Source organism: Sinocyclocheilus grahami, unplaced genomic scaffold (genome assembly GCF_001515645.1).
Source record: "Sinocyclocheilus grahami isolate Dianchi unplaced genomic scaffold, SAMN03320097.WGS_v1.1 scaffold40.1, whole genome shotgun sequence".
Taxonomy (NCBI): Eukaryota; Metazoa; Chordata; class Actinopteri; order Cypriniformes; family Cyprinidae; genus Sinocyclocheilus; species Sinocyclocheilus grahami.
In genome coordinates, this window is record NW_015505219.1 from 1,576,503 (window position 1) to 1,602,087 (window position 25,585).

Genomic DNA, 25,585 nt, shown 5'->3' on the forward strand with positions numbered 1-25,585 from the left:
AGAACGAGACGTTTTAGGTAGGCGTGGTTGACTCTTAACTTTTATAAAGAATATCTCTTTGGATTTGAGACTTTAGTCTTTGTAACTTTACAGATCTTCTTTATGCACCAAGAGCCTGTAACACTCCAAAGAGAAAGGAAAATGTTTAATCTCATCATATGACCCCTTTAAGCCATTTAAAAAGTCTTGGGACCTCTTAGCTATTTAAAAAGAATTACACAATGTTTTTTTTTTCTTTTTTATTTATTGCACAATTTTCTCAAACGGTGTCAGTTAAAACATGTTTGAATACCACCAGCATGTTGACAGGGATGTGATCTATATGCCTTATACAACGCCTATGTGATGCGCTGCTTTAAAGTGCTAATAGTTGTGACTTGTGAGGCATGAGTGTTTATGCCTGTGTGTGAAGAGATCTGGATTCAGGCCAAAGCATCAACACATCTGTGATCAATCAATCATCCACCTGCTCAAAGGCTCTGAAAAAGGAAACATCATAAATATCACTGTACAGCTGTTTTAAATATCATCTGACGATTAACCTACTAATTTAGTAATACGAGAATTATTCAGACTTCAAAATCACTAGAATTATTTTGCGGTTGCCTAGGGCGCCCTCTAATGGTAACATCACTATATTGCACACACTTCTACAAGGTCAGGTCTAAATGTGCGCCCTTGTTTTTTTATTTCAATAAATGTTTAAATAATCGATGCAAATTAACCTTAAAGTATTGTTCAAACTTTAAAATCTTATAGGTGAAACCTCATTCATCTTTTTTACTTTTTTTTATTAGTTTGTTAATGATAACTAAAATCAAAATTAAAATGACTAAAAATTGTTTTCGGTCACTAAAATGAAGCGGAGATCAAATAAAACAAATATAAGATGAAAAACGTAAAAAATTTTTTTAGAAATTTCGCCTTGGCACACGAAGAGATAGTTCATCCCAAAGTTGTTGTTTTCTTCTTCTGTTGAACATAAGAGAAGATATTTTGAAAGACTGTTGGTAACCAGAAACCATTTGGTTACCAACATTCTTCAAAATATCTTCTTTTGTGTTCAGCAGAAGAAAGGAACTCAAACAGGTTTGAAACAACTTGAGTAAATGATGATAATTTAAAACAAATTGTTGGTACTAAAGTACTAAAATGACTAATATATATATATATAAAACGTAAAAACCTTAAACAAAAATTTAGAAATTTCGCCTTGGCACACGAAGAGATAGTTCATCCCAAAGTTGTTGTTTTCTTCTTCTGTTGAACATAAGAGAAGATATTTTGAAAGACTGTTGGTAACCAGAAACCATTTGGTTACCAACATTCTTCAAAATATCTTCTTTTGTGTTCAGCAGAAGAAAGGAACTCAAACAGGTTTGAAACAACTTGAGTAAATGATGATAATTTAAAACAAATTGTTGGTACTAAAGTACTAAAATGACTAATATATATATATATATATATATATATAGTTTATACATAATTTACTTAAACTAAAATTAAACAGAAAATATACAAATAAAAGCTAAATCAAAATATTACTAAATAATATGTAATATTATTTAGTAATAACTGTAACTGTAAAGTTGTATTTATTTACCTTTCTCTTAGTCCAGGATCTCTTTGATGCACCAGCAGCAGAGCAGGAAGTAGAGGCACTCTTTAAGAGACTGGATAACTCCATAAGCCATATTCCCTCCCAGCAATTTCTTGCCATGGCCCATCCTCAGAGCTGCATCTCTCAGGTTTTGGCCCAGTGAGGAGGGCATGGCCTGGGGCAGCGGGCGCTGTGGGTGCATCTCACTCCACCTTTCCACGGTCGACTGGAGAGCGCGAGCGATACTCGAAGGGAGGAACTGGAGGAGAGTGGGCCAGGTCCTTGTTTGCCGCTGCGCGTTGTGGGTCCGTTTTTGCAGTTGATTATCTTTACAGTTGTTTTGTTTTTTTTCTTTCAGAAAAGAAAGTGTCATGATTACCCATAGAATCCCAAAAGGCGACTGTGTTTTATCGATGTGTCTGTGTTTGGTAAAAAAGGCACAATCAATATCAAGAGCAAACAAAGCTGAAAAAAGTGGTTTCCTGTTTGTGGCTTCAACAGAAACTGCACTTGTGGCTGCAAAGACACGTTTAGCATTCATTTGGTGTGCTTTTCCTCTTCTTGGTTGGTGTGTCCCCTTGCAATATATGTTGTTCAAATGCAAAGTGATTATAGTGAATCTTTGAAAAGGGCGCATGTTTTATAACACACATCTTAGCCTCCTTACACGTTCTCTTGTAACTCAAGATTCCGAACAAACAGAAGCAGCTGACACCTCGATACACGTGAATATCGATTGTCAATGCGAACAGAAGTAACGTCCACAAGAAAAATAGAACCTCCAATTCCCAGAATAAAACCATCCTGATGATGTCGTCAGCTGATCGAGATGACATCATTGCAACAAATATATCAAATCTTAGTTAAAATGACATCATAAGAAGGCTTTAATAATCTGAGCTCAAACTACAGTCCTTCAGTCCTATTCAGGCTTACGCGCCCATGTCCACTGATTGCACTTTTTCTCTCGTCCCTTTTGTCCCAAGCTGATATATGATGTTATGTGGAAAGGGAACGTTCCCTTTTTCCACAGACTAGTTTGTTGCATCTCATAATGGGCCGCGTTAAGTCCCTCACAGCGTCTGCTTATTTGCATAAGGAAAAATCCACACAGCATCCGTGCTGCTAAAGTGTTCACATATGTTCAGGGGTCTTCCCAAATGACCAAAATTCCCAATTTTTCTTGGGGATCACGTTCGGAATTCAATAAAGGGTATTGTGAGGTTGAGATTAAGAGGCATTTTTGTGTGTTATCTCCTGGTGGGAACACTGGGAGAGAGATATTCCGGTGGGAATTACGGATGTGATTCATTAGATGCGGAAAGTGATCGTGAGAATGAGCTCTGGATTCTCTTTAAAGTTTTGCATATTCATCAGATAGTCTTGACACCACGGCAATGCAAGATTTCCAAACGACCGCAACAAAATGCTCTCGGAAAACAAACTCGTTGGATTTCGCCCATTGCACTAGATGTGAATCTTTAGAGCGCTACAAAGGTTCTGCAATTTTAGTACATTCACATCAACTCTCGACTCTAAGAATGCCCGGGCCTGTTGCCATGGTTACAGGTGCACCCCTGTCTTAATTCAAGACATGTCGTCATGTTTGGGAAGTGATGTCACATCCATTACGCATCTGCTTCTCTTTCAAACGCCTCATCGTTTGGCTTTTTGTATTCGCTTATTTCAAGCGACGTGTCTGTTTGTCCTTGAGTAAAATGATTGCATCGTTTTGCAATTTCATGGCCGGTGGTTGATGCGGTACAAAGTTCTGTTTCTGTGAAGATATGATTAGCTTACACTCCCAACTGGAAAAAAAATGTTTTTCTCTAATAGAGTCTGGCAAAAAAGTAGGAAAGAGAGGAGTTTTTTTTCTCTTCAATGTGTTGGAAAAATTTTTTTTTTTTTAAGCTCGGCGATCAACTGGCTGCTGCAGACACACCTCACTTCCTGCCGAGATGATTGGCAGCCGGTTGTCCATGTGATAGCTAATCAAGTGACTGACATTCTCGAAGCGGTGGTCTTTGGTGCGCACCTATGAAAGGAAAAAAAAAGAATTAGTATAAGTATTAACATGCTATAGAATTATATAATGTTTTATCAAGGACAAAATGTTGAGAGTGTGGTATATTTCATCACATTACTCACCACTCCCTCTGGAGAATATCAAGACATATATCAGAAATCAAGATATTTTTCCAACCAAATACTCACTCATATCAAATGCATCTCTGTGAGCATTTCCATTGGCTGCTGCCGCTGGGAGGCGGGGTTTATCCACATTGACATATGAGGGGTCATCAAACAAGCCTCCCTCCTTAACACCCACTGAAAGAGAGAAAGAGAAAAGAGAGGACGACTGTGAGGTTAAAGTGAGTTAACCTTCAGGTGAGTGAGCTTAAGCGGTGCCATTCTGAATCCTATTGTCAGCAAGGCCAGCGATCCAGAAGCCACCTCTCAAAGGAGCCGTGTAATAGGTTTGGGCAGCGTCCAACAGAGAGCAATGAACAGTGACAGAAAAACTGCTGACTCACTCTGCAGAATGACAGTCTCAGCTGAGAGCAAAATGAAATGAAGGGAAGTGCGACAATATAAGACTGACAAATACTATGTGGCACTATGAAAGAAACAGGGCAGGGATTATTAGTGTGAAGCATGTGTGTTTGTGCAAACCTGACCTGGTAGTGGAGGCAGAGGCTGCTTGTGAATATCGTTCTGGCTGGGCTGTCCATAGGGCTGTGGAGAAGCAGTGAATTAGAGTGCTGACACATATATTAACCAGTGGAGTGTCTTTTGAAGACTTTGAACTGAGTGACTGCACTGGTGGCTTTTCCAGCTTGTGAAGACTATAACATGAGCCAATAGCACTCATTTCAGTATATGAAATTATTTTATTCAATTAAATAATAATTAATGATTGTATAAATGCAATCATTAATTATTATTATTGTTTCAATATTATTAATTAATAATAAAGAATCAAATAATAAATATTAATTAAATAATAATGAATAATTCAATAATTATTACACACACACACACACACACACATTCAGTTTTAGTTTTTACCTGTAGTTTTAGTACCTTAAACTTATTTCCGTTAGTTGCCTAGGCAACAGTTCTCATTTTCATTTAATTGTTTTTGATCTAATATTTATATTTCAGCTTTATTTAAATTAACTAAATATTTTTTATAGTTTTAGCTTTAGTTAAAATCAGTCAAAATCAACATTGCATAAAATAATAATTGTTTTCATAAAATGTATGTAGAATATAAAGTATATTTGGATTATCTGTCATCTTTTTAGATATTTTAATTAGAAATAAGGCAAAAGCTTTCATTAGTAATAAGATGTTTTACGGCGTACGATGTGGGTACCTAGTGCAAATAGCCACAATGTCATGTGTTTCAGCACAGACTGTAAACGCATGCTGTAAACAGACATACAGGATATAAAGGGGGTTTCCAAAGACCCTAGGGAGGTACCATCATTAAACAATGTACAAACACACTGACATAAATGTAAATGTTTGCAGCACTTGTTTGAACAGGCACATACCGATCATGAGGGGTAACCAGTTTGGGGGGATTCTTCAGGTACTGTTTAAAGCGGAGTTCAAAAGCCTGGCCGATGGTGCTGATGACCTCCTGAGCCAAGCCCTCTGAGCATTCCAGGATATGACATGCTACAAAATATCAGGTATTGTATATCAAGACATCAGTCATGGCCAGGAACAAGATTTTCCTTAAAGTGATAGTTCACCCAAAAATGAACCCAAATATTTTGGGTAAATAATTCCTTTAAAGCCATACTAAATAATGCTAAATATAATTAAGTAATTTAGTGTTTAGCATCAAATAAAACAAATTGTGCACGGAAAGCTGTAATTTACAATTCACTTACAGACATGACAGAACTCAATGCTAAAGTGTCATGGCATATTTTTACCTCTCTGATTGACAGGGTCTTTGGCGACGTAGGCAACATACTCTGCTGTGTCCTGGGGAGAAACAGAAAGAGAGGGATGGAGAAGAAGAAAGGATGAATGAACAGGAGGACATTAAGAGAAATTAGAGAGTAGACACAAAGAACAGAGGGACAAGCAGAAGATAGTAAGTCTTTTAGTTGAGGATGTCTATTCACTAAAGGGAAGGAAACAGAGGAGGAAACAGTAGAGGGAAAAAAACAGATGACTACAGACAGCTGGACAGATGAATAAGACAAATGAGCAAAAAATGACAGAATGAGAGTAAAGCTGATAGAACCAAGAGTAAGATGAATGAGGAAATTAAACAGGGACGTACCTATTAACTGACTGATTAACTACATGTACATATTTAATCAAAATTAACAATCTAATATATTATATTTAATATTAAATAAAATTAATCAATAATTAAATATATTATATATAATCATTAAATTATTATTTTCTAATTAAATTATTATTTTTTAATTGTTCAATTATTGGTTTAAATTTGATATATATATATATATATATATATATATATATATTCTAAAATGTTATAACTATTAATCAGTAATTGTAATTAATAATTAAAATGACAAAATGTTATATTATTCTATTTTTTTAATCAATTGAATCACATTAATAATCATAATTAACTTACAATTTAATTATACTTTTATTATAATGAATAATTTAATGAATTTAGACAGACTCGGGCAACCCACCAACTAACTGATTTTGAAAATATGTAGTTTTGCACATCCCTACTGCTGTCACGTTGTACTTCAATACACTATCAAGGTCCCTGCAGTGAATGCAATCATTATTTTAAACGAAATGCTATAACAATGACTACATTGAGCCCATTTGTAAAGGCGATCCGAGGACGTATGTATGTGTTGTGGACTCTGGCTTTGCATGGTCATCCGCTCAGCTAATTACTAAACAGATTTGTGCTACAGTTGATTAAATTAACAACTGATAAGCTTAATCGATGAAATTAACAACGACGATCAGCAACCAATGATGAACATCCCTAATAAAGACAGAATAAGAAGTAGAAAGAGATATTGAGAGACGGTGCGACTCACTGGATCTCCTCCGGATGCAAAAGAGATGGACTGCATGTGATGGTTGGCAATAATCTGTAGGGAGAGAGGGATGGAGAACAGGACAATGTGACAAAAAAAAAAGGACAAAAATGTGCAGTTGGCATGAGATGAAAATTAGCAAACATGGAAGCGACAGAAGATAAGTGAAAGCAAAGGATGGACAGAGAGGGAGACAAGGGGAGAAATGATATGGTGAGACTGTGGTCTAACATAGAGGAACAGAGCAGTTGTGTGCAGTAATTCTGCATGGTTTAGATTCATTAAGATAAACACATATCAGCAGGGCAATTACTCCAGGCCCTATTCTGGGCTCCAGTCAGCTGCCTGCTGGGCAGCCCGAACGCTGATAAACCTCACTGCGCTAATGCGAAACACACTGGCATATAACTGAAGAATTATTAGTGAGAAAAAAAAGTCCTGTGGTGCAGCTGTAAACAAGCCAGAGGATATCTGCTCCAGCAGACTACACCAACTTTATATAATCTATTGGGACTCTGTGCAACACTTATTTAGTTAAATGTCGATAAGTGAAAGTTTGCGCATTGTGTTCATAGCCATCTGTTTGCCTTGTAGTACATTAAATAATAACTATATATCAAATTTGATCTTTTAATTGAACTTAATGTATCTTAATACATTACGGCATGTTAAGTGTTCATGTTTTTCTACAGGAGGAAAACGCTTAACCAGAGACTTTGTGCATTGCGTTCATATTCTGCTGTTCTGTGGCCACGGACTTGCGGGTCTTGTCTTTTTCTTGTAGGACCCTGTATGTTATAGTACTAAATTAGTTTTAATCGTTTAATCACCACAGCTTCTTGTCTCCATTGGCAACATGCACGATTTGTGTCGATTGCAAGTGACGTCACAGGTAGTGCAAGTGGCGATTGCAAGTGACACTGTAATTTAGTTCCTTTCTTCTTGTCTTCACCACCTGGCTACTGTTGTAAAATGTTGAGAGATTCAAACAAAAAGTAATAAAAAAAAACGAACAAAATAAAAAAATAAAGACTGCAAGTGACGTCACTAGCGGAAGCGCAAGTGTCTGAGAGTGAAAGTGCAAGGCTGCAGCCAGACCCTCTTGGCTCGCGGCGCCAGGATTCAAAGTCCAAAGCGCGAGGAAAATCTGCTCTAAAACTGTGTTACTCGTCAGTTGCTCGGTAGCATTTTTGTGAATTTTTTTTTTAAAGGCATGTAACCATGGCCGGACTTACCATTGGGCTTGAATGGGCTGCAGCCCAGGGGCCCTGCCTTGTAGGGGGCCCCGCCTTAACCCGTTTACATTTGTTCAGTTATGTGCCAGTCAGAAATTATTAGCCGCATTTCAACAGCGCACACGGGCCAGCCGGGGATAACAGCTTCCAGCTACGACCTTCGAAGCCATAATCAAACAGCATAAACTGGAATTTATGATTTTTTTCACATAGAAAAAGGACACGCGTATTAAATCACGTCTGCACTGCGCCGAATCGCTGATTAATTTGTGATCACATGGCTACTTTAAATGGTTCCATTAAGCCTTTCGCCCAAAAGAGCGCACATTTAGAAAGATAATGATCAATTCTCACGTTCACGCCTCAATTCTTGACAGAGGATGATTCTATATTATATTAATGTTCCACTAAATTAATCTGAAGAGTTTTGAGCGCTTTCTCCCGTCCAAAGACTATAGAATACCCTAATATCTTACAGGGACTTTGTCCCGTCTCACTACCTCCACACAAAGTGGAGCAGAAATTTCATCAAAACGATTTAAAAAAAATACTTAATGTATCTTAATACATTACGGCATGTTAAGTGTTCATGTTTTTCTACAGGAGGAAAACGCTTAACCAGAGACTTTGTGCATTGCGTTCATATTCTGCTGTTCTGTGGCCACGGACTTGCGGGTCTTGTCTTTTTCTTGTAGGACCCTGTATGTTATAGTACTAAATTAGTTTTAATCGTTTAATCACCACCACAGCGTCTTGTCTCCATTGGCAACACACACGATTTGTGTCGATTGCAAGTGATGTCGCAGGTAGCGGAGAGTGCAAGTGACATTGTAATTTAATAAATTTTTTCTTGTCTTCACCACCTGGCTACTGTTGTAAAATGTTGAGAGATTCAAACAAAAAGTAATAAAAAAAATCGAACAAAATAAAAAAATAAAGACTGCAAGTGACGTCACTAGCGGAAGCGCAAGTGTCTGAGAGTGAAAGTGCAAGGCTGCAGCCAGACCCTCTTGGCTCGCGGCGCCAGGATTCAAAGTCCAAAGCGCGAGGAAAATCTGCTCTAAAACTGTGTTACTCGTCAGTTGCTCGGTAGCATTTTTGTGAATTTTTTTTTTAAAGGCATGTAACCATGGCCGGACTTACCATTGGGCTTGAATGGGCTGCAGCCCAGGGGCCCTGCCTTGTAGGGGGCCCCGCCTTAACCCGTTTACATTTGTTCAGTTATGTGCCAGTCAGAAATTATTAGCCGCATTTCAACAGCGCACACGGGCCAGCCGGGGATAACAGCTTCCAGCTACGACCTTCGAAGCCATAATCAAACAGCATAAACTGGAATTTATGATTTTTTTCACATAGAAAAAGGACACGCGTATTAAATCACGTCTGCACTGCGCCGAATCGCTGATTAATTTGTGATCACATGGCTACTTTAAATGGTTCCATTAAGCCTTTCGCCCAAAAGAGCGCACATTTAGAAAGATAATGATCAATTCTCACGTTCACGCCTCAATTCTTGACAGAGGATGATTCTATATTATATTAATGTTCCACTAAATTAATCTGAAGAGTTTTGAGCGCTTTCTCCCGTCCAAAGACTATAGAATACCCTAATATCTTACAGGGACTTTGTCCCGTCTCACTACCTCCACACAAAGTGGAGCAGAAATTTCATCAAAACGATTTAAAAAAAATTAAAATAGCCATTTACAGGGTTCTTATGGTCATGAAAACCTCAGAAAGCTTTGGAAAAGTTGTGGAAATTTATTTTACAAATCTCTATATAACAGAATATATGTTCAATCATGTCCTGAATCTCGGTGCGGGATTGCACATTTTGGTTTTACTCATTCCCACAGGTTCCGCACGTTTGGAAACATGTATTTAATATACAATTTAGGTTAGATGAGTTAAAAAAAATTCACACAGACTATCAGATTAAGTCAGTCATTTGAAAAGAGCATGTGGTTCAGCTGTACCGCGTCTTCTCGCTCTCACTCTCTCAAAATTGCCTCACATCAGCACATCTCGTCTGCACTAAGAGAGCTGCTGCACGCTGCAATACAAGACTTTCGCTCAGCTGACAGGACTGTCACTTGCCTAATCGCGTCAGTGTTGCATCAAAAGTTTTTCATTTGCACGTCTTTTTAAACCATTCGGTACTCGCGCGCTCCACACTAGTTTTCTGGGCGCTCACGGTCACATCCAAAGGGCCCGCACATGAGGTTGCACAAACACCTCCAGAAAAAGTTATTGTTTTCATTGTTTCTGACTCAAGTAACCTTGCATTTTAATAAATAATGTTACATAAAGATAATTAAATGGTCAGTAATAAATGAACAAGTTACTAGCAATGCAATAGCACAAGGATACAAATGAAACAAACTGTGTTTGAACTTTTTCAGGTAGGCTTGCCTAAAACTAACCGTAGCTGCTACTGTTCAGGCACAAAATACTATGATGTATAAAGTCATAAATATAGATTATATTTATATATTATTCCATATTAAATATGAAAAAGTTATTTAGTCAAGAGCAGATTTGAGCAGAGTGATTTTTTTTCTTTTGTTCTTTAACAGACTGACAGACAGCAGGTATACTAAAAACTGCTGTCACTTTCATACAAAATGTTAATGTTAATAATGTTAATTAATTAGGCCTATTGGTTATTGTTAATTAATGTTAACAACAAAAGGCAAAATCACTCACTGCTCTTGACTGAATAACCTTTGTAACTTTAATTTTAAGAATTAATCTGTTGTTTAATTTACAGTGAATTTACTGTTTTTAATTTACAGTTTATTCCACTTCTGCAGCATTTCTGTACCTGAATGTGTTCCACCAAAACTGTTTTTAAAACGAAATTCAGGTCCTGAGTTTAATTTATAATACTGGCTAAGCAAATTACAATATACTTAATATTCTGGCATTCAGTTATGTGATTATGTAACTTATGTTCTCTGCATGAAGTAACGTCTGGCACAGTCGCAGCCTGTGCTTAGAAAGCAAACAAAAAGATAATAATACATCTCTTAGTTTTTTTCTGCTCAGTGTTATTTCAGGGTTTTAATCTCTCAACTGAGAGATCACATCCTGTTTATTGCATTATAGTGACTATTTAATATTGCATCTAAACTTTGACTAGGCTAGACATGTTGCCTATTAATTGTATACAGTATATAAACCTGAAATCATATTTAAATTTTTGTGTACTTTGTGTTACTCCATAATAATGTTCTAGTTGAGGGCATTTGTAGTATAGGTATGGGGCCCAAACATAACCTCAAGCCCAGGGGCCCCTGGCCCCGTAAGTCCTGCCCTGCATGTGACAATGTGATACGTGCAACAAACATCTTCCCAAACTCGTAATGAGAATCATTTATAAATCTGTAGGCTGTTGTCAACAAAAAGAAGCACTGAGATCTTCCTGCGGGTTTCTGCCAAAATAAAAGCAGAGAAAAAGCAACAAATCCATCGACATTAATAAATGATAGTATTGTAATTTTACTGTCATTATGTAAAATAAAATAAAAAAGACAATAATAATGATAATAATAATTACCCTACAACAGCTCTGTTAATACATTTATTATAACATTCACACATAGTGTTCAAATTGGGATCTGTAATATATTCTAATGTTTTAAAAGAAGTCTTTATTTGTACAGTAATAACTACATGCCTGAGTCAGGTCTAAAAAATTGCCAAAAAATATTATTTTACTAACTTATTCATTTTAAGCTAAATTGTGCTTTGTTGGTATAATGTCTGCTAGAATGTTTTTATTTAGTAAATATAATATTTTAAAAGTAAATCTTTTTAATTGTTGTTTTGTAATGTATTTTTTTTATTTTTTATTACTTTTTTATTACTTTTCAGGGAAATTAACCTACTTAAATAGCTTGCTTCTAGCTGTCTCTACACATAGCACAACTAGGATATGAGAAAGTATTTTAAACATTGTTAATACTGAGGAGCTTTTTATTCAGAGGAAGAGATAGCAAAATTCAGTCCATCCCATCCTGCTGTGAAGAGTGCCTGCATAATGCAGGGCGCTTTCATCATTAGCTGCGGGTAACAGTGAATTTCACACAGCAAAGAAGGCACTGTATTCATGTTTGTGTGCATGTGTGATGCCTAACCTGTTTGCAGTCGATTGCCAGTAGGTTCAGACTGCTGGTCGACACGGTGAGGCTGATTGTCATTCCTGCAAACTGGAGATTACTCTTCCCTAAGATGGAGGAGAGACAACGAGAGGAGGGCTGCAAAGAGACAGAAACACAGAGACTCCATTAATTACACCACACACCAGATCAAAAAAAAAGAAAAAGCTAAATATTTTATGATAAAAAGATGAAACCTAAATATTTTATGAAAAGAGGTTTTAATGGAAAATAGAGAACATTTTGAATAGTTTGGTCTGTCTAAGGCCTGATTTACCTCACATGCATAAGTCTCACATTTTTCAGCACCTATATCAACAAGCCAGGCTCAATGAATCAGAATCGTACACTACCATCCAAACGTTTTTTTTTTTTTAAAGAAATTAATACTTTCATTCGGCAAGGGTTCATTAAATTGATCAAAACTGTAAATAAGGGTGTTTTTGTTTTGTTTGAGCCCTTTAAACGCTCTCGGAGCGGTTCAGCTCGTATATGTGAACAAACCAAGTGATCTCCGACCCCCCTAAAATGACCCAAAAGCTAAATGTACTCTGACTACCTCCGGAGGTTGATTTGAATTAATTATTGAGAGAGAGAGAGACAGAGAGGGATGAAAGTTGCGTGTGTGAATTGTATCTGTGTGTCTCATTCTGCAAATGAGTTTTGTTACTTCAAAAACATCAATTGTACCCAATAGTTAATAAAATAAATAGTTTTGCACGGCAGCGTTGACAAGTTTCTGTGCTCCTGAATATTTTCTTGTGCGCAGCGCGATCTCCGATATGTGTGTGCGAGTGATGAGTGTGTGTGTGCATGTGTATCAATTGAAAGCAGCGAAACAATATAGTAGCAATTAACTTTACTCATAATGTTCCCTTTTAATTTTAAATTAATTAAAAAATGCGTTGTTACAGCTCTGCAAATGTGACATGATCAGGGATTGCCAGCTCTTCCCTGTCCACTTCATCTTCCAGATTTTCCACTGCTGCACAGAAAGCTGGGGTCTGTCGGAATTCTTATGAAGTTGTGGTGTGAACAAGAAGAGGTCTGAGATCACATTAGTGCTGAAGAGGACCAAAAAAAGAACCGGGCTCTCTTTTGAGTCCACTATATTGTGAACACCAAAAGGATTGAGGTCACTTTCGGCTGGTTCACTTTAGGTGAACTGGGTTTGGTTCCTTTAAAAGGAACTATATGTGAAAACACCCTAAAAGACCTTTAGAATTTTACAAAAGGGTTGACAGGTTTCCACAAAAATATTGAGCTGTTTAAACAGCTGTTTTCAATAATGATAATAATATTATATATGATGTTTCTTAAGCAGCAAATCAGAATGATTTCTGAAGGATCATGTGACACCGAAGACTAGAGTAATGGCTGCTGAAAAATCAACTTTGCCATTACAGGAATAAATAACACTTTATAATATATTCATATAGAAAATGGTTGTAATTTTTTTTTATAATATTTCACACTATTAATGTTTTTACTGTATTTCTGATCAAACAAATCCAGCTTTGTTGAGCATAAGAGACTACTTTCAAAAACTAAAAAAAAAAAACTACTTTAATTATTCCATTAATTATTCCAAAATTTTGACGAGTAGTGTAGTTGTGAATGAGGTATCTGTGCTGAACCCATTTTTGATGTTACAAACTCAACCAAATATTATTAAAAATAAAATTTTGCAACATAGGCTTTAATGAAGCAATGTGAAATACCAGCATAAACTAGTTCCACATGCAGCAACACAACGCAACACAACACTACTGAGTAAACCTACACTTTGTGGTTTGGTTTTAGGTTTGTGTAAATTACTATTTTAACGTGATCCCCTCTGAATAGACTTAGTGGCATACTACCAATAACAAAAACTCAACATGATAACCCAGAAATCATTTTATTTTCCCTATAGAGCCACTGTAGCAATGCTGTCAGTGTGAAAGCACAACACAAGTCGGATGCAGCAGTTATGCTGATGCTCCGCTTAACACACTATTCATGCGTGTTGTGTGAAACAGGCCTGTGTTGATCATAACCGGGACAGACTTTTGCTCCTCACTCACACACAAACCATATAAGCAAATCGAAAGAGGTCTTGCACTCCCACAACCTCTGAAACCAACCATAAACCAAATATCACAGTCTGACCAGCTGAGACACAACTCAAAGCAAACGTGTGTGAAAGTGTGTTAAACATAACATAGCAGTATTTGTACTGGAAACTGGTCAGGCCTAACAAGAACACTGTGAGGTTTGTGAGCTGTACCTGTAACTGACAAAAGTGCAAATACATTGCGAGCTTGAAAGTCTGTGTCTGAGAAAGTAAGGGGCCGTTTAAACGACAACATATTTTTGAAAACGGGTTTCAAAGTGCAAGTTTTGAAAACGCCACTGTTGTCGCTTCCGTGTAAACACCCAATATGTGTGTAGTATGTGTTAGGTATGTAGACATGCGCAGTATGTGTCGATTTAAAGGCAAGCACGAACAAAAATACACAACTATGGCGGCGTATATGGTACTTCAGCAAAGTGTGGATTTACTTCACCAATATTACAACCAACAGCAGAGACACATCATATACATCATATAATCTTCACTTCTCTACAGGTACTGTTTACTAACAAGGTGACAGCGCCAACTACTGGCCTGGCATACGTAATACAGCTTTTTTGGCTGTTTTCGCGGATATGTGTCAGCTACACCCTTGTCGTGTAAACGTAGCCTAAGATGAGATAAAGCGTTGAATACCTTTCTCCTTCGCTGAGCTCCTTTGGCACCTGGTACTGCCTCACACACCACTGATATTGCCTCTCTGAAATACAAAACAAACGGTTATAAATGTACACGCATGCTGGGACTGTGAGAAGAACATAATCAGATTGTTAGATGAGAGTTTCCATCACACTCCTTTTCATGCATTCACAAATTTCATATGGCTGAGGGACTATTACATTAGACACATGCTCCAGCCATTACACTTCCTGCCATCTCACACATGCATCAGGCAGACATGCAAACAAAAAACAGATTTACTAACAGCCTGCGCCAGCACAAACCGTCTTTTGGCTTTAAAATAGTACTGTCAATATTTACTAAAGACGCACAGTGAAGAATTAGCACCGAAAAGGCATGAACAGCTATTTTTGCGCCTGACCTTATTGAATATGCATTTGTAGGAGTTTCCCTTTCAGACGCAAAATTTATGGGAGGAGAGTATTAAAATGAATCACGCAACGCAATTTACTAAAATTTGCGCTCGTCAAATTATTGGTATTTGCGCCAATATTTGACGCTAATTTGAGCGGCTCTTGGTAGATTGTGTTGGTCATTATGGAAATTATCCTGCTGCGTCTGTGTTCTTTAATTTGCGCATTGCAAGTAAATCACCCACAGAAATTTCCACTCACATTACTGCTTTTTTGGAAGTGTGCTCTCGCGCTAATTTGCCCCGTTGAGTAAATCTGGCCCCAAGACTACTTTTAACAAAAACTATTATGACGACAAAAACTATTAAAAACAAATGTACAAGAGTGAAAAATAGATTTATTATTTATTTTGCAATTAATCTGCAATTATAAATGTATTTATTTTATTTTGCAATTATAAATATTCACTAAAATATAAACAAAAATGCTACAAAATTACGGATCATTATTTCAATCAGTGGTGTAATTGATTCTAAATCTGATTGATTGAATGGTCTGATTTATTTACAATCACTGTTTGTATAATGCACTTTTTTACGTGTTGTCATACGCAGAACAAGTCATAAGGCTGACATCAAAAATAAATATAATTTTTTTATCTGCACATTATAATAAGGCTATATTATATGTAGGGCTGCACAATTTGGGGAACAAATCTGAAAAGCTTCACTCTGAAACATGCTGGACATTTATTTATTTAATTAAATTGCAGCCTTGTGATGACTAAGTGGCAGCATATAAAGTGAATGCTTTTTAGTGTTTTAATTTTAATTTATATATTTAAAAAAATAATAATAGCATAAAATTATTAAATTGCTTCTTTTTTTTTCTTTTTTTTTTTTTTTTAAGTTATCGACCATAACATGAAAATAATTAGTTAGGGTTTTGGGTCAACCACAAATATGTAATATCAGGGCATCCCTATTGAATATTTTTTTATATACTATAACTATAATAACTCATGCACACCCTCCTAATGTTTTTCCTTGACTGCATTTCACCCTCCAGAAAAACAGTGTTCACTGCATGAAAACAGTTTATCGAGCAGCTGCTACTGTCAATATTGAGAAGCAAATGTGTGTAGCATCCATTAACAAATGCAGACACGAACACACAGAAAAAGAAAGGAAACCAGAGGATTCTATTATAAGACTTTATGGTTACACAGCAGGGCTGATGCCATTATAACGCCTCCCTTCTTCCCCGTTCTCTTTCCATGCGAAAGCACTGCATTTCAGCGTAGGTGCATTTTGCAAATGATGTGGTTTAATATGGCAAGTGTTCTGCAGCACTAAATCCCAAAAGTGTGAGAAACCGAATGGCTGTGAGAATGAGAAGGATGGTTGTGTATGCTCATTATTTTAGTATTTTTCTCCTGCGTTCTCTTTCTGTCACACTCTGTGAGAGAGCAACATGAATTTTTTATCAGAGGAGGAGCTTTTAACCGGACCCGTGCGAGAGAGTGTATATGTTCGTGCACATGTGCATTAGGATGTGGAGAGAAGGAACGATTAAATCACTCCTGTGGGACACTGTTGATAATCATACACTGGATATTTGAGCGAATATGAGAGGAAGTGCAAGCAAGAGTGAATATGTGTGTGCGTGTGTTACCTGGTAACCTGAGTTCTGGTGTTGAAGTCCAGTGCTCTCATTGACTGCAGCACCTCCACGCAGCCCATATACTGCAGCAAAGACAAAGACGACAAACCTTCAGTCACAGCACTTCTCGTGCTAGTCCTCCAACCACAATTTAGAGAACAGAATATGGTTAAGTGTTGCACAGTTGCCTTGTGTCAAGATTATTGAGTTGGCCAGGCAGCTGTAGTGCATGTGGTTAAGTGTGTCTGTGTGTATGCGTTTTATGAGAACTGATGCTCTAATTATGAAGCACTAATCAAATAAAGCAGTTCTCAATGTAGTACCTGCCCGTAGGCTTGGATTCATCTGAAAATGCCACACATTAAAGAAAGCAATCCATTAAGCAGATAAAATGGACTCACTGAGAGAACTGAAAAGCAGCAGAACTCCAAACTGTTAACCAACAATTATATCAACATTAGGGCTGAATTATACATATATTTTTAAAAATCCTATCGCCGCTTGGACATGAAGGTATAATAATAACATAATAATAATAATAACCATCATCATTATAATACCCACGAAAATTTTCAGAAATTAACAAGTAATGCTTATCGTCTTCAAATTAATGTTTTGCCCAAACTCTGCTCCCAACAGAAATAGTATATGGGTGGGTCTTTAAATGAACAAAAAAATAAGTAAATAAAAACAAACAAACTAAAAATAAATACATTTCAGCCCACTTTTCATGTACAGCTGTTTTAATAAATTATTTGTAGCAGTAGTAGTAGTAGTGTAAAAATGTGACTAAAAACATTTTTTTTTTACTGTTGTTATGGGCTGCGTCTGAAATCTATGGAAGCCCTGAATATATAGAGATATACTGAGATATAAAGTCACAATTGCGAGATATAAAGTCACAATTCTGACTTTTTTTCTTGCAATTGCGAGTTTATATCTCGCAATTCTGACTTTTTTTCTCGCAATTCTGACCTTTTTTCTCAGAATTGCGTGATATAAACTTGCAATTGCGAGTTAAAGTCCAATTTTGAGGGGGGAAAAAAAGACTGATATGTTCTCAGAATTGCGAGTTTATATCTCACAATTCTGACTTTATAACTCGCAATAGCGAGTTTATATCTCACAATTCGGAGAAAAAAAAAGTCAGAATTGCGAGTTTATATCTCTCAATTATGACTTTTTAACTCGCAATTGCGAGTTTGTATCACACAATTCTGACTTTTTTTCTCCGAATTGTGAGATAGTCGCAATTAGCTCTTTTATTTTTTATTCAGTGGTGGAAACGGGCTTCCATAGAAATCACCCTCTATTCCCTTATATAGTGCACTTCTTAAGTGGAAAGCCATGTGTAGTGGTGTCTGAAACCATAGTGGAAATTATCAAGGGCCCTGATTCATTCCCACAATGCAAGGGTATTCAACTGATGTACACTCAATGTCTAGCCGCTAGAGAACACTCATGCATATCTTGCAGAAAATGGCGACTGCAGATCTTCCAGTGCACCCAGTGTCTGAATTCACACACTCATTTTCCTTCACTCATTTAGTGGACTATATTAGTGGAGTAATGTAGGTAATAGGCAATGAGGGTGTGGGGGCAATTTCAGATACAGCCCTGGTCTTGGAGTCTCCACGAATAGGCTGATGACCTGAATCAGATGTGTTTAACTATGGAAACATACAGTGTGCACTGTTGAGGGGGCACCAGAAGCACTGTTCTAGGGCATTGTTTGGTTGTTTACTATGGAGTTCTAGATGGTTGGGTGGTCCAAGTCTCTATGATAATCTAGACTCCAGATATGACTTAAGTTCCTGGTTCAATGTAAGTCTATGAGATTTCTTTGACTTTTTTATCGTCCACCACTCTCTTCAACAAGTTGGCCGCAGTCCATACAGTGTAAAACAAATTATGCAACAAAGCTTAATAGGTTAGGAGTGTGTTTGACTATGCACATCACTAATTAAATCAATGCAAAGGTAAAAAAGGGAAAAACAACCAGAAAAGAAACCAGGGGTGGTAAGTGGCCAGAAAACTGGATGGACAGACCCATACATGCATCTTACCCTGACAGTGTAGGAGACCCCAGATGTGCTGACCACATTGTCCGAGTGCAGCCAGCCTCGGGTGGGCTTGTTGACGAAGGATCCATGCCGCGTCCACTCATCTCCGCCGAGCTGGCTACCTTCCACACGGGCCCTCCGCGAGGCCCCACCCAGCCGGTTCATATCCTGTGGGGGACGAGGAGGAGGAGATGGGGCTGTTAGAGAAAGGAGAGGAAGAGGAGAAGGAGGAGAAGAGTTGGCGGTGGAGGTCCGAATGTCTTCTGGAGACCCTCCCAAACCTCCCTGACCACCCGGCACGCTAGCCGGCCTGCTGGAGGCCTTCAGGCCTGGGAGCAGAGTGGAAGACACACCCAGCCGCAGGGCTCCCATCCTGGGGAAAAAGGAGCAGAGGGTGGTGGGGCTGTTTTCAGCCTGCCGTGGAGACGAAGGGGGGAGGATGGGAGTGAGGGACGAGGAGGAGAGAGAAGGAGGGATGCCAGGAGGGGTGAGAGGAGCAGAAGAAGGGAGAGAGGGATTGGACGCCGTCTCGTCTGTTGAGCTGAAGGAGTCGCTCCTGAAGGGCATGTATTTGGTTTTGGGGACGAGCTCCATGATGTCTCAGCCGTCTCAGTGTCCACTAAACATCCTTAATTGTCTCTCCACGTCACTCTATCACAATCGATAACTTGTTTTCCCTTGTCTTTTAAAGTCCTCTTTTTCTCTGCATCTACCGATTCCTTCATCATCGCACCAGAGAGATTTGTGCTGACCGTTCAGTCCGGAAAGTATCAAAAACAGGATGCGAAAAGACAGATGCAGAAAAGTAATAAAGTTTTCTGCTGTTGTCATACACAGCGTGTAGGTTTTGCATCAGATCTTAAGTCTGCATAGAGATTCTCAGGACACTATGAATTACTAAATATAGTATGATTGTCATGAAGTTATTGGTATAGTCATACATAAGTGTTCCAGACACAATCTGTCTCGGTAGATGTGTGAAAGAAAGTGCTATTGTGTTTTATATGCATGCGAGTGTGTTTACGTGCATGTTCATTTCTCTTTGCATGTGCTGGGCGCCACTCTACTAACTCTTGTCTGACAGACTCCCATAAAAAGCCTATTAGCTGCAGCTGAGACTTTGAGAGAGGAGGCTTCCGTCAGACAGACGGATCGATAGAGTGAGAGAGGAAGAGAGCGGGAAGAGAAGGATGGAAAATGCTAAAAGTACTGATCCAGTGAATGTGGATCATTTAATGATGATTCAAACTGCTGCGCTCAGTGATGATTAGACAGGCGCCAATCAACATAATCCTCAACGTTTGGTATAAAGACTTAATTTAGTCCAGGTGTTAAAAAATGTACACCAGGGATCTACAACAAGGGGTACACTGACCTTTAGGAGGTCTGTTAATCATCAATTTATTTTGAAACTATTTATTTTTGTGGGGGGGAAAATTAAATTTTGCATACAATATTAAGCTAAATCTGAAGTTCAGAAGCTAAAGAGCAGCTAAATGTTTAATTTTTCCTTCAACATTATTAATAAATAAAACTGAAATGTAACATACGAGTTTTTGATTCTGTGCATAATAATGATTATTTTAATGGGTTTTAAGCATCATATATATAAATATATTAATATGATACTATACAGATTTTACTATAGGCCAGACTTAAATTCAACACGTAATTTCATACAATATATAAAAAGGGGACCTAATATACACTATCTAGCACCTAGATTACATGAAGTCTGAGTACATGCAGGTTTATTTGTACCATAAGTCTAAATCTGCCACCTCACATCCTGTCACACATCTGAAAGAGCTTAGAGCTGACACATCCCCATCTTTTCCTGTCACTCCCTTTCCCTCTTCCTCCAGGTGATTGTGGGACCTCTGTCGCCAAGCCGAGCTCTATCCCTATCTTTCTCCTCCTCTTCCTCACGTCTTTTCCAGATCACCTCCGGCTGCGCTGCTTTCGTGCCCTCTGCGCTCGTCCCTTTAAGTCTATCCTCCTCTCTATCCTTCCTCTCCTGGAATCCCTCCCTCAGCCTCCACACCGTGTGTCCCACAGTGTTCCTCCTCTCCTCCTCCAGCTTCTGCCTCTCCAGCTCACTCTCCCTCTCCAACACGCTCGCTCTCTTCTTCCAGATAATCTCTCGCTCCCCCGCACCCCCTCCCACGTCTTCTTTCCCGTTCTCCAGGCTGTCCTGCTACTCCTATTCTCCTTTAAAAAAAACAACAACAAAAAAAACACCTGAGAGCCTCTTTGCAATCTTCAAATTAGCGCAATAATTCACTGAATCAACGAACGCAGGTAAAAATTATTTGATTATATACACGGATAATTAACCCTGATAAACAACAGTTTGTAGAAATATGAAAACGACAAATGACTCAGAAAGCCCTGAAGCAGTTATGCCAAAGTTAAATATGGCTGTATAGAAGATAACATGGGTTCGAGCACCATTTAGAGAACTGATACTGATTGGTTGGTGTGATCTGTGAAGAAGTTAAAGTGTAACAATACAGCCGCAAGGGAACTATGATGTTCCTAAAACGAGCACGTTCCAGCACTGTCAGGGTGACGGTAATGAGACCCGATTGGCCAAATCTGAAGTACCGCCTCCAGAGATCTGCTCATTAGACGCTAACTGGAAAATCAATCAGATGCTCATTAGCCTTAAAATTAGGCAAACAGTCTTGGATTGAGCAGTTCTTTATAGATCTGTTTCCTGAGTGAAAACCTACCCTCTAAACATCACTTAGCAAAGTCAAACAGCGAATTTAACCACACCAATGCACATCCCTAGTGTAAAGCACTTTAAAACCTCTGATAGAGAGCCAACAGTTTTGTAACTGTTTTGTAACTTTAACAGTTCTGAGCTAACAGACCAGGGTAACTCTAAACCTCACAAATGATTGGCATATATAGACCATTAACAGTTTCTACTGGTGTTATGAATGCCAGTTTATAGCCAAGTCCAGCCGTCTTGGACCAAATCCACTCTTGTTCCATGTACAATGGTTTTCACCGCATATATTTTACATTAGCAACCACAAAAACACCTTGAGCTTCTATTGTTGTGGTTTACTTTGTCCATTCAGCTGTTTCTGATTGGTTTTTTACTCTTTAGCACCAGTGTGTGACCACAAAGAAGCCTCAGGGCTTCAGAAGGACAGAGTGTCTTGCCTCAGATGTGCATGAACAAATGCGAGACATCCCAAGTTGTTCCTACAGATGTGACTGGCAGTCAAAGACAACGATGTGGCCCTATTATCTCGGTTGGAGTGCGAAAAGACCCGAGAGACCAGAGGGATTTATGTGCACTCCACTGCATCTACAAAGCGCCACATTAGTGGTGCTATTGGGCCATTCTTATGGAGAGATTCCTCACAGAGGACCTGTAAAGAGAACCACTCAGACCTGGTTGACAAAGCGCAGTAAGTTACGAGATGAGAAGTTCATAAACCGTATCAAGACGACATGGCACAGAACCAGTAGTTTAGTGCTGCAGAGCTTACTGTATTCAGTATAGTCCAAACAGCTTTGCTCATTTTATTTATTATACACTTACACAGAAGTGTCCCAGACTTGGCTGTATTACAGAGTCGTTCATCGTGTCATGGACTTTATAGACGTCAACAGACTCAACACAAAATGGCACAGAAATAGCACAGTGTTTAGGAGAACCTGTACAGAGAAGTAGAAATCAAACTATAAAAAAAAAAAACATTTAAATAATATCATAACAGTTTAACACACTATGGTAACCTAGCTTGGGTGTAGCACCTGTCGGTTAGGAATATGGCAAAATCCCTGTTTTGATATGATGGGTTGTTTCAGAAACCAGTACACATGAGTGAACGAGTTGCCAACCCAACAGTGGCTGCACTGTATCTAAAGGCTGAGAGGTTCCTGTTCGTCTGAAGTGAAACCAAAGGCAAGTAAACCAACCACATAGAGAGACTATTGTCAAGCACAGGTGTAGTTAATAGGCTAGACTGTATATTTTTATTAATGTGAGCCGAAATGGCTAATCTCATTGTCCTAAAGGTAAATCAGATGTTGAATTAGTGCAGTTGAGCTCCAGCACAAATGGAAAAACCTGAGTTTAACTACACCATTTCAATATAAAACATCATAAATCAATGATTTTGATGGTCAGTGAAAAGATAAGTCCGATGTTGGATATGGCAACTCTGATTTAGAGATTAGCCGAATGAACTAAAGATTCAGAGTGAGCACCTTGAACCCTCGTAAGGTCTGAAGGCACGACTCTTTCCTAATACTGGCGACACTGAACATAGAGTCCGGTTAAAAGCATAACTTGAGACACTGCAACACGCTAGCGCTGAAGTTGCAAAAGACAAAGCATTGAGAACTTAACATGCCAATGAACCCGTTGCCATGGTAACAGACTGAGGAAAAACCGTGCGAGACAGAGTCGTGACACAACCCAAACAAAGCCCGACAAGTTTCGCCAACACAAAACCTGTCGGCTCTCTCCCAGTCCAATCACGAGAGCTCAGAGCCAGCATGAATCAATGTTGTGCAGCGAGCGCTGGCACAGGACAGGAAAGTTCAACCGCTGCTGCCACAAACACCACAGCGGTGATCAGTGTTGACATCCAAACTCAAAAAGAACCAGACACACATCTGAACACATGCACAGAGCGCAGTCGTGGCACCGGTCCAAATGAGAAAATCAAATATTACTCGAGTACACACACACTCTCTTTAGACAGCCTCATGCACACTTCCACCTAAAGACAGCAGAACTAGCAAAAGCTAAAAAGTAGTCCTGATATCTATTAAATATTTACCGATATCTATGAAAGCACCTGTTTATACACTACAAATAAAGACATCTAAAAGGTTTGCATAAAAAACCTGATTTTTGTCTGCATTACTCTTAAGTAACACCAAAAATACTGTTTCAATACCAGACATCACTTTGTACATTAAAAATACAAGAGTTCGTAAGTTGTAATCTAAAAAAGTCAATGTAAAATAATTTAAAGAGCTTTTTTTTGTCCTCACGGTGTAGTTGCTGCAGAAAGTAAGAGCGTTATTTCATCCACTAAATCCTTGGATTAAAAAGAGAATGAGAGAGACACATTTTAGGTAAAAACGAACGACCTCCATGTTAAAATCATAATCACGTTAATATTTAAACAGTGCCAGACAATTCTCCTCCTTCTCCTTCATTTGCTTTCTTGCTCAGCCCCCTCCCTGAAAGACAAAAACACGCTCTTTTCTTTTATCCTTTTCTTCTGTTCTCTTCAAAATCACAAAGTCACGCCAGCTCCCTCGTTCAGCGTCAGTCTTGTCTAGCCTCACTTCTTTGGAATGGCGTGATGAACGGCGGTCTTCTTTTGTCCTCTCCTTCCCCCACAGTGTCTCATCCTCTCCTCTCTCCACCTCCGTCTGTGTGTGAGGAGCGATGTAGCCAACTGTCCTCTATTCTACTCTCCTCCCTGTCTGGTCTATTGCTCTCTCTCACTGATGCTAGTGCTGATTCCCCCTGCACTCCTGCCCCCTCCTTCCCTTCCTCTCTCGCTCTCTCGTTGCAGTGTCAGTCATTTATGCATTTATGAGAGTGTGCATGCATGCACAAGCAGCTGAGCACCTCTCTCTCTAATGCACATAATTATGATGGTGGCTGATAGAAAGAGTAAGCGCATCAATGGATGGAGAGAAAAAGCAGGTGAGGAGCATGAAGTCTGCCCTCAACGCTCTTCCCATGGTAACTTAAGAGCAGGCAAGTTGGGGGCTAGTCATTTCTGTCTACTTCCTCTTGATATTCCACAATCCTCCACATAATTACCTTTTTTATTTTATTTTTATAAATCGGACACTTTAAAGATATAGATCACCTTGAAATGAAAATTCTGTCATTAATTTACCCACCTTGTATCGTTTTAAACCTGTATGACCTACTTTCTTCTGTGGAACATAAAATATTCTGAAAAACTGTGTTTGTCCATATAATGAAAGTCAATGGGGTCCTAAACAAAACTACATAAAAAAAAAATAAAAAAAAATTGAATTGGAATGACATGAGGGCAAGTAAATGTCAGAATTTTCATTTTTGTCTGAACCATCCTCAACCACATCAACAAGCCAATGCCTAGCAAAAGCATAATGCAGGTCATTTGACACATCCTCAAGGTTATCTTGGTGTATGCGTTTACAAATCCAGACCAACCATGTAATAAGCATCTAATCAATGTGTCAGAATAACTAGAGGGTTGATTTGTGAGTCATTCAGTCGAGTGACCTGAATTCAGGGTTATGAGGAAGAGTCAGCTGAACTACAAATCCTAGAGTGCACTCTGTCCGCGCTCTTGCTTTCTAAGGACACGGCGGACTGTGTATGCTGCAAAGGTGCATTGATTCTGTTTTTTGAGCTGCTTCTTCCCTGTCTCATCTCTGTGCTGAAATTTCCATCAGAAACGTCTGAAGGGAAGGAATATTCGAGCTTAAACACAGTTGCATCATGGTCCTTGGCTCCAGGGCATGGGCATGTCTGGTGAGCACACACACTTAGAGCAGACAGGCGGAGGGGAAGGGGCGGGGGGAGGGGGAGAGAGAGAGAGAGAGAGAGAGAGAGAGAGAGAGAGAGCGAGAGAGAGAGAGTGTGTGAGAGAGAGAGAGAGAGAGA

General features: G+C 38.7%; 2 protein-coding genes across 2 annotated transcripts; both read right to left on the reverse strand.

Moving 5' to 3' along the window:
• Positions 1 to 232: 232 nt before the first annotated feature.
• LOC107582131 (lens epithelial cell protein LEP503-like) lies at positions 233 to 1,913 on the reverse strand (the record flags this gene model as incomplete). The annotated part of the gene is made up of 2 exons (XM_016267861.1): positions 233 to 479; positions 1,604 to 1,913. A coding segment is annotated over one exon (303 nt), but the record flags the coding sequence as incomplete, so codon positions are not given.
• A 3,096-nt stretch (positions 1,914 to 5,009) lies between these two features.
• Positions 5,010 to 24,812, reverse strand: LOC107582132 (SHC-transforming protein 1-like). The gene is made up of 8 exons (XM_016267862.1): positions 18,937 to 24,812; positions 16,883 to 16,953; positions 14,811 to 14,874; positions 12,038 to 12,157; positions 6,664 to 6,717; positions 5,551 to 5,602; positions 5,141 to 5,287; positions 5,010 to 5,032 (listed from the first exon to the last, which is right to left on the reverse strand). Exons 1-8 carry the CDS (start codon positions 19,525 to 19,527, stop codon positions 5,010 to 5,012), a joined length of 1,122 nt encoding a protein of 373 aa, XP_016123348.1. The 5' UTR covers positions 19,528 to 24,812.
• Between the last annotated feature and the right edge of the window lie 773 nt (positions 24,813 to 25,585).

What these genes read in the sequence shown, in the direction of transcription:
- LOC107582132 (XM_016267862.1), bottom strand. Translation starts at nt 19,527, where the DNA reads ATGGAGCTCGTCCCCAAAACCAAATACATGCCCTTCAGGAGCGACTCC. An exon ending in TGGCAATCGACTGCAAACAG is followed by an intron (nt 6,718 to 12,037) that starts GTTAGGCATCAC and finishes CTCTCCCTACAG; the next exon opens with ATTATTGCCAACCATCACAT. An exon ending in GTATGTGCCTGTTCAAACAA is followed by an intron (nt 5,033 to 5,140) that starts GTGCTGCAAACA and finishes GTCTGTTTACAG; the next exon opens with CATGCGTTTACAGTCTGTGC.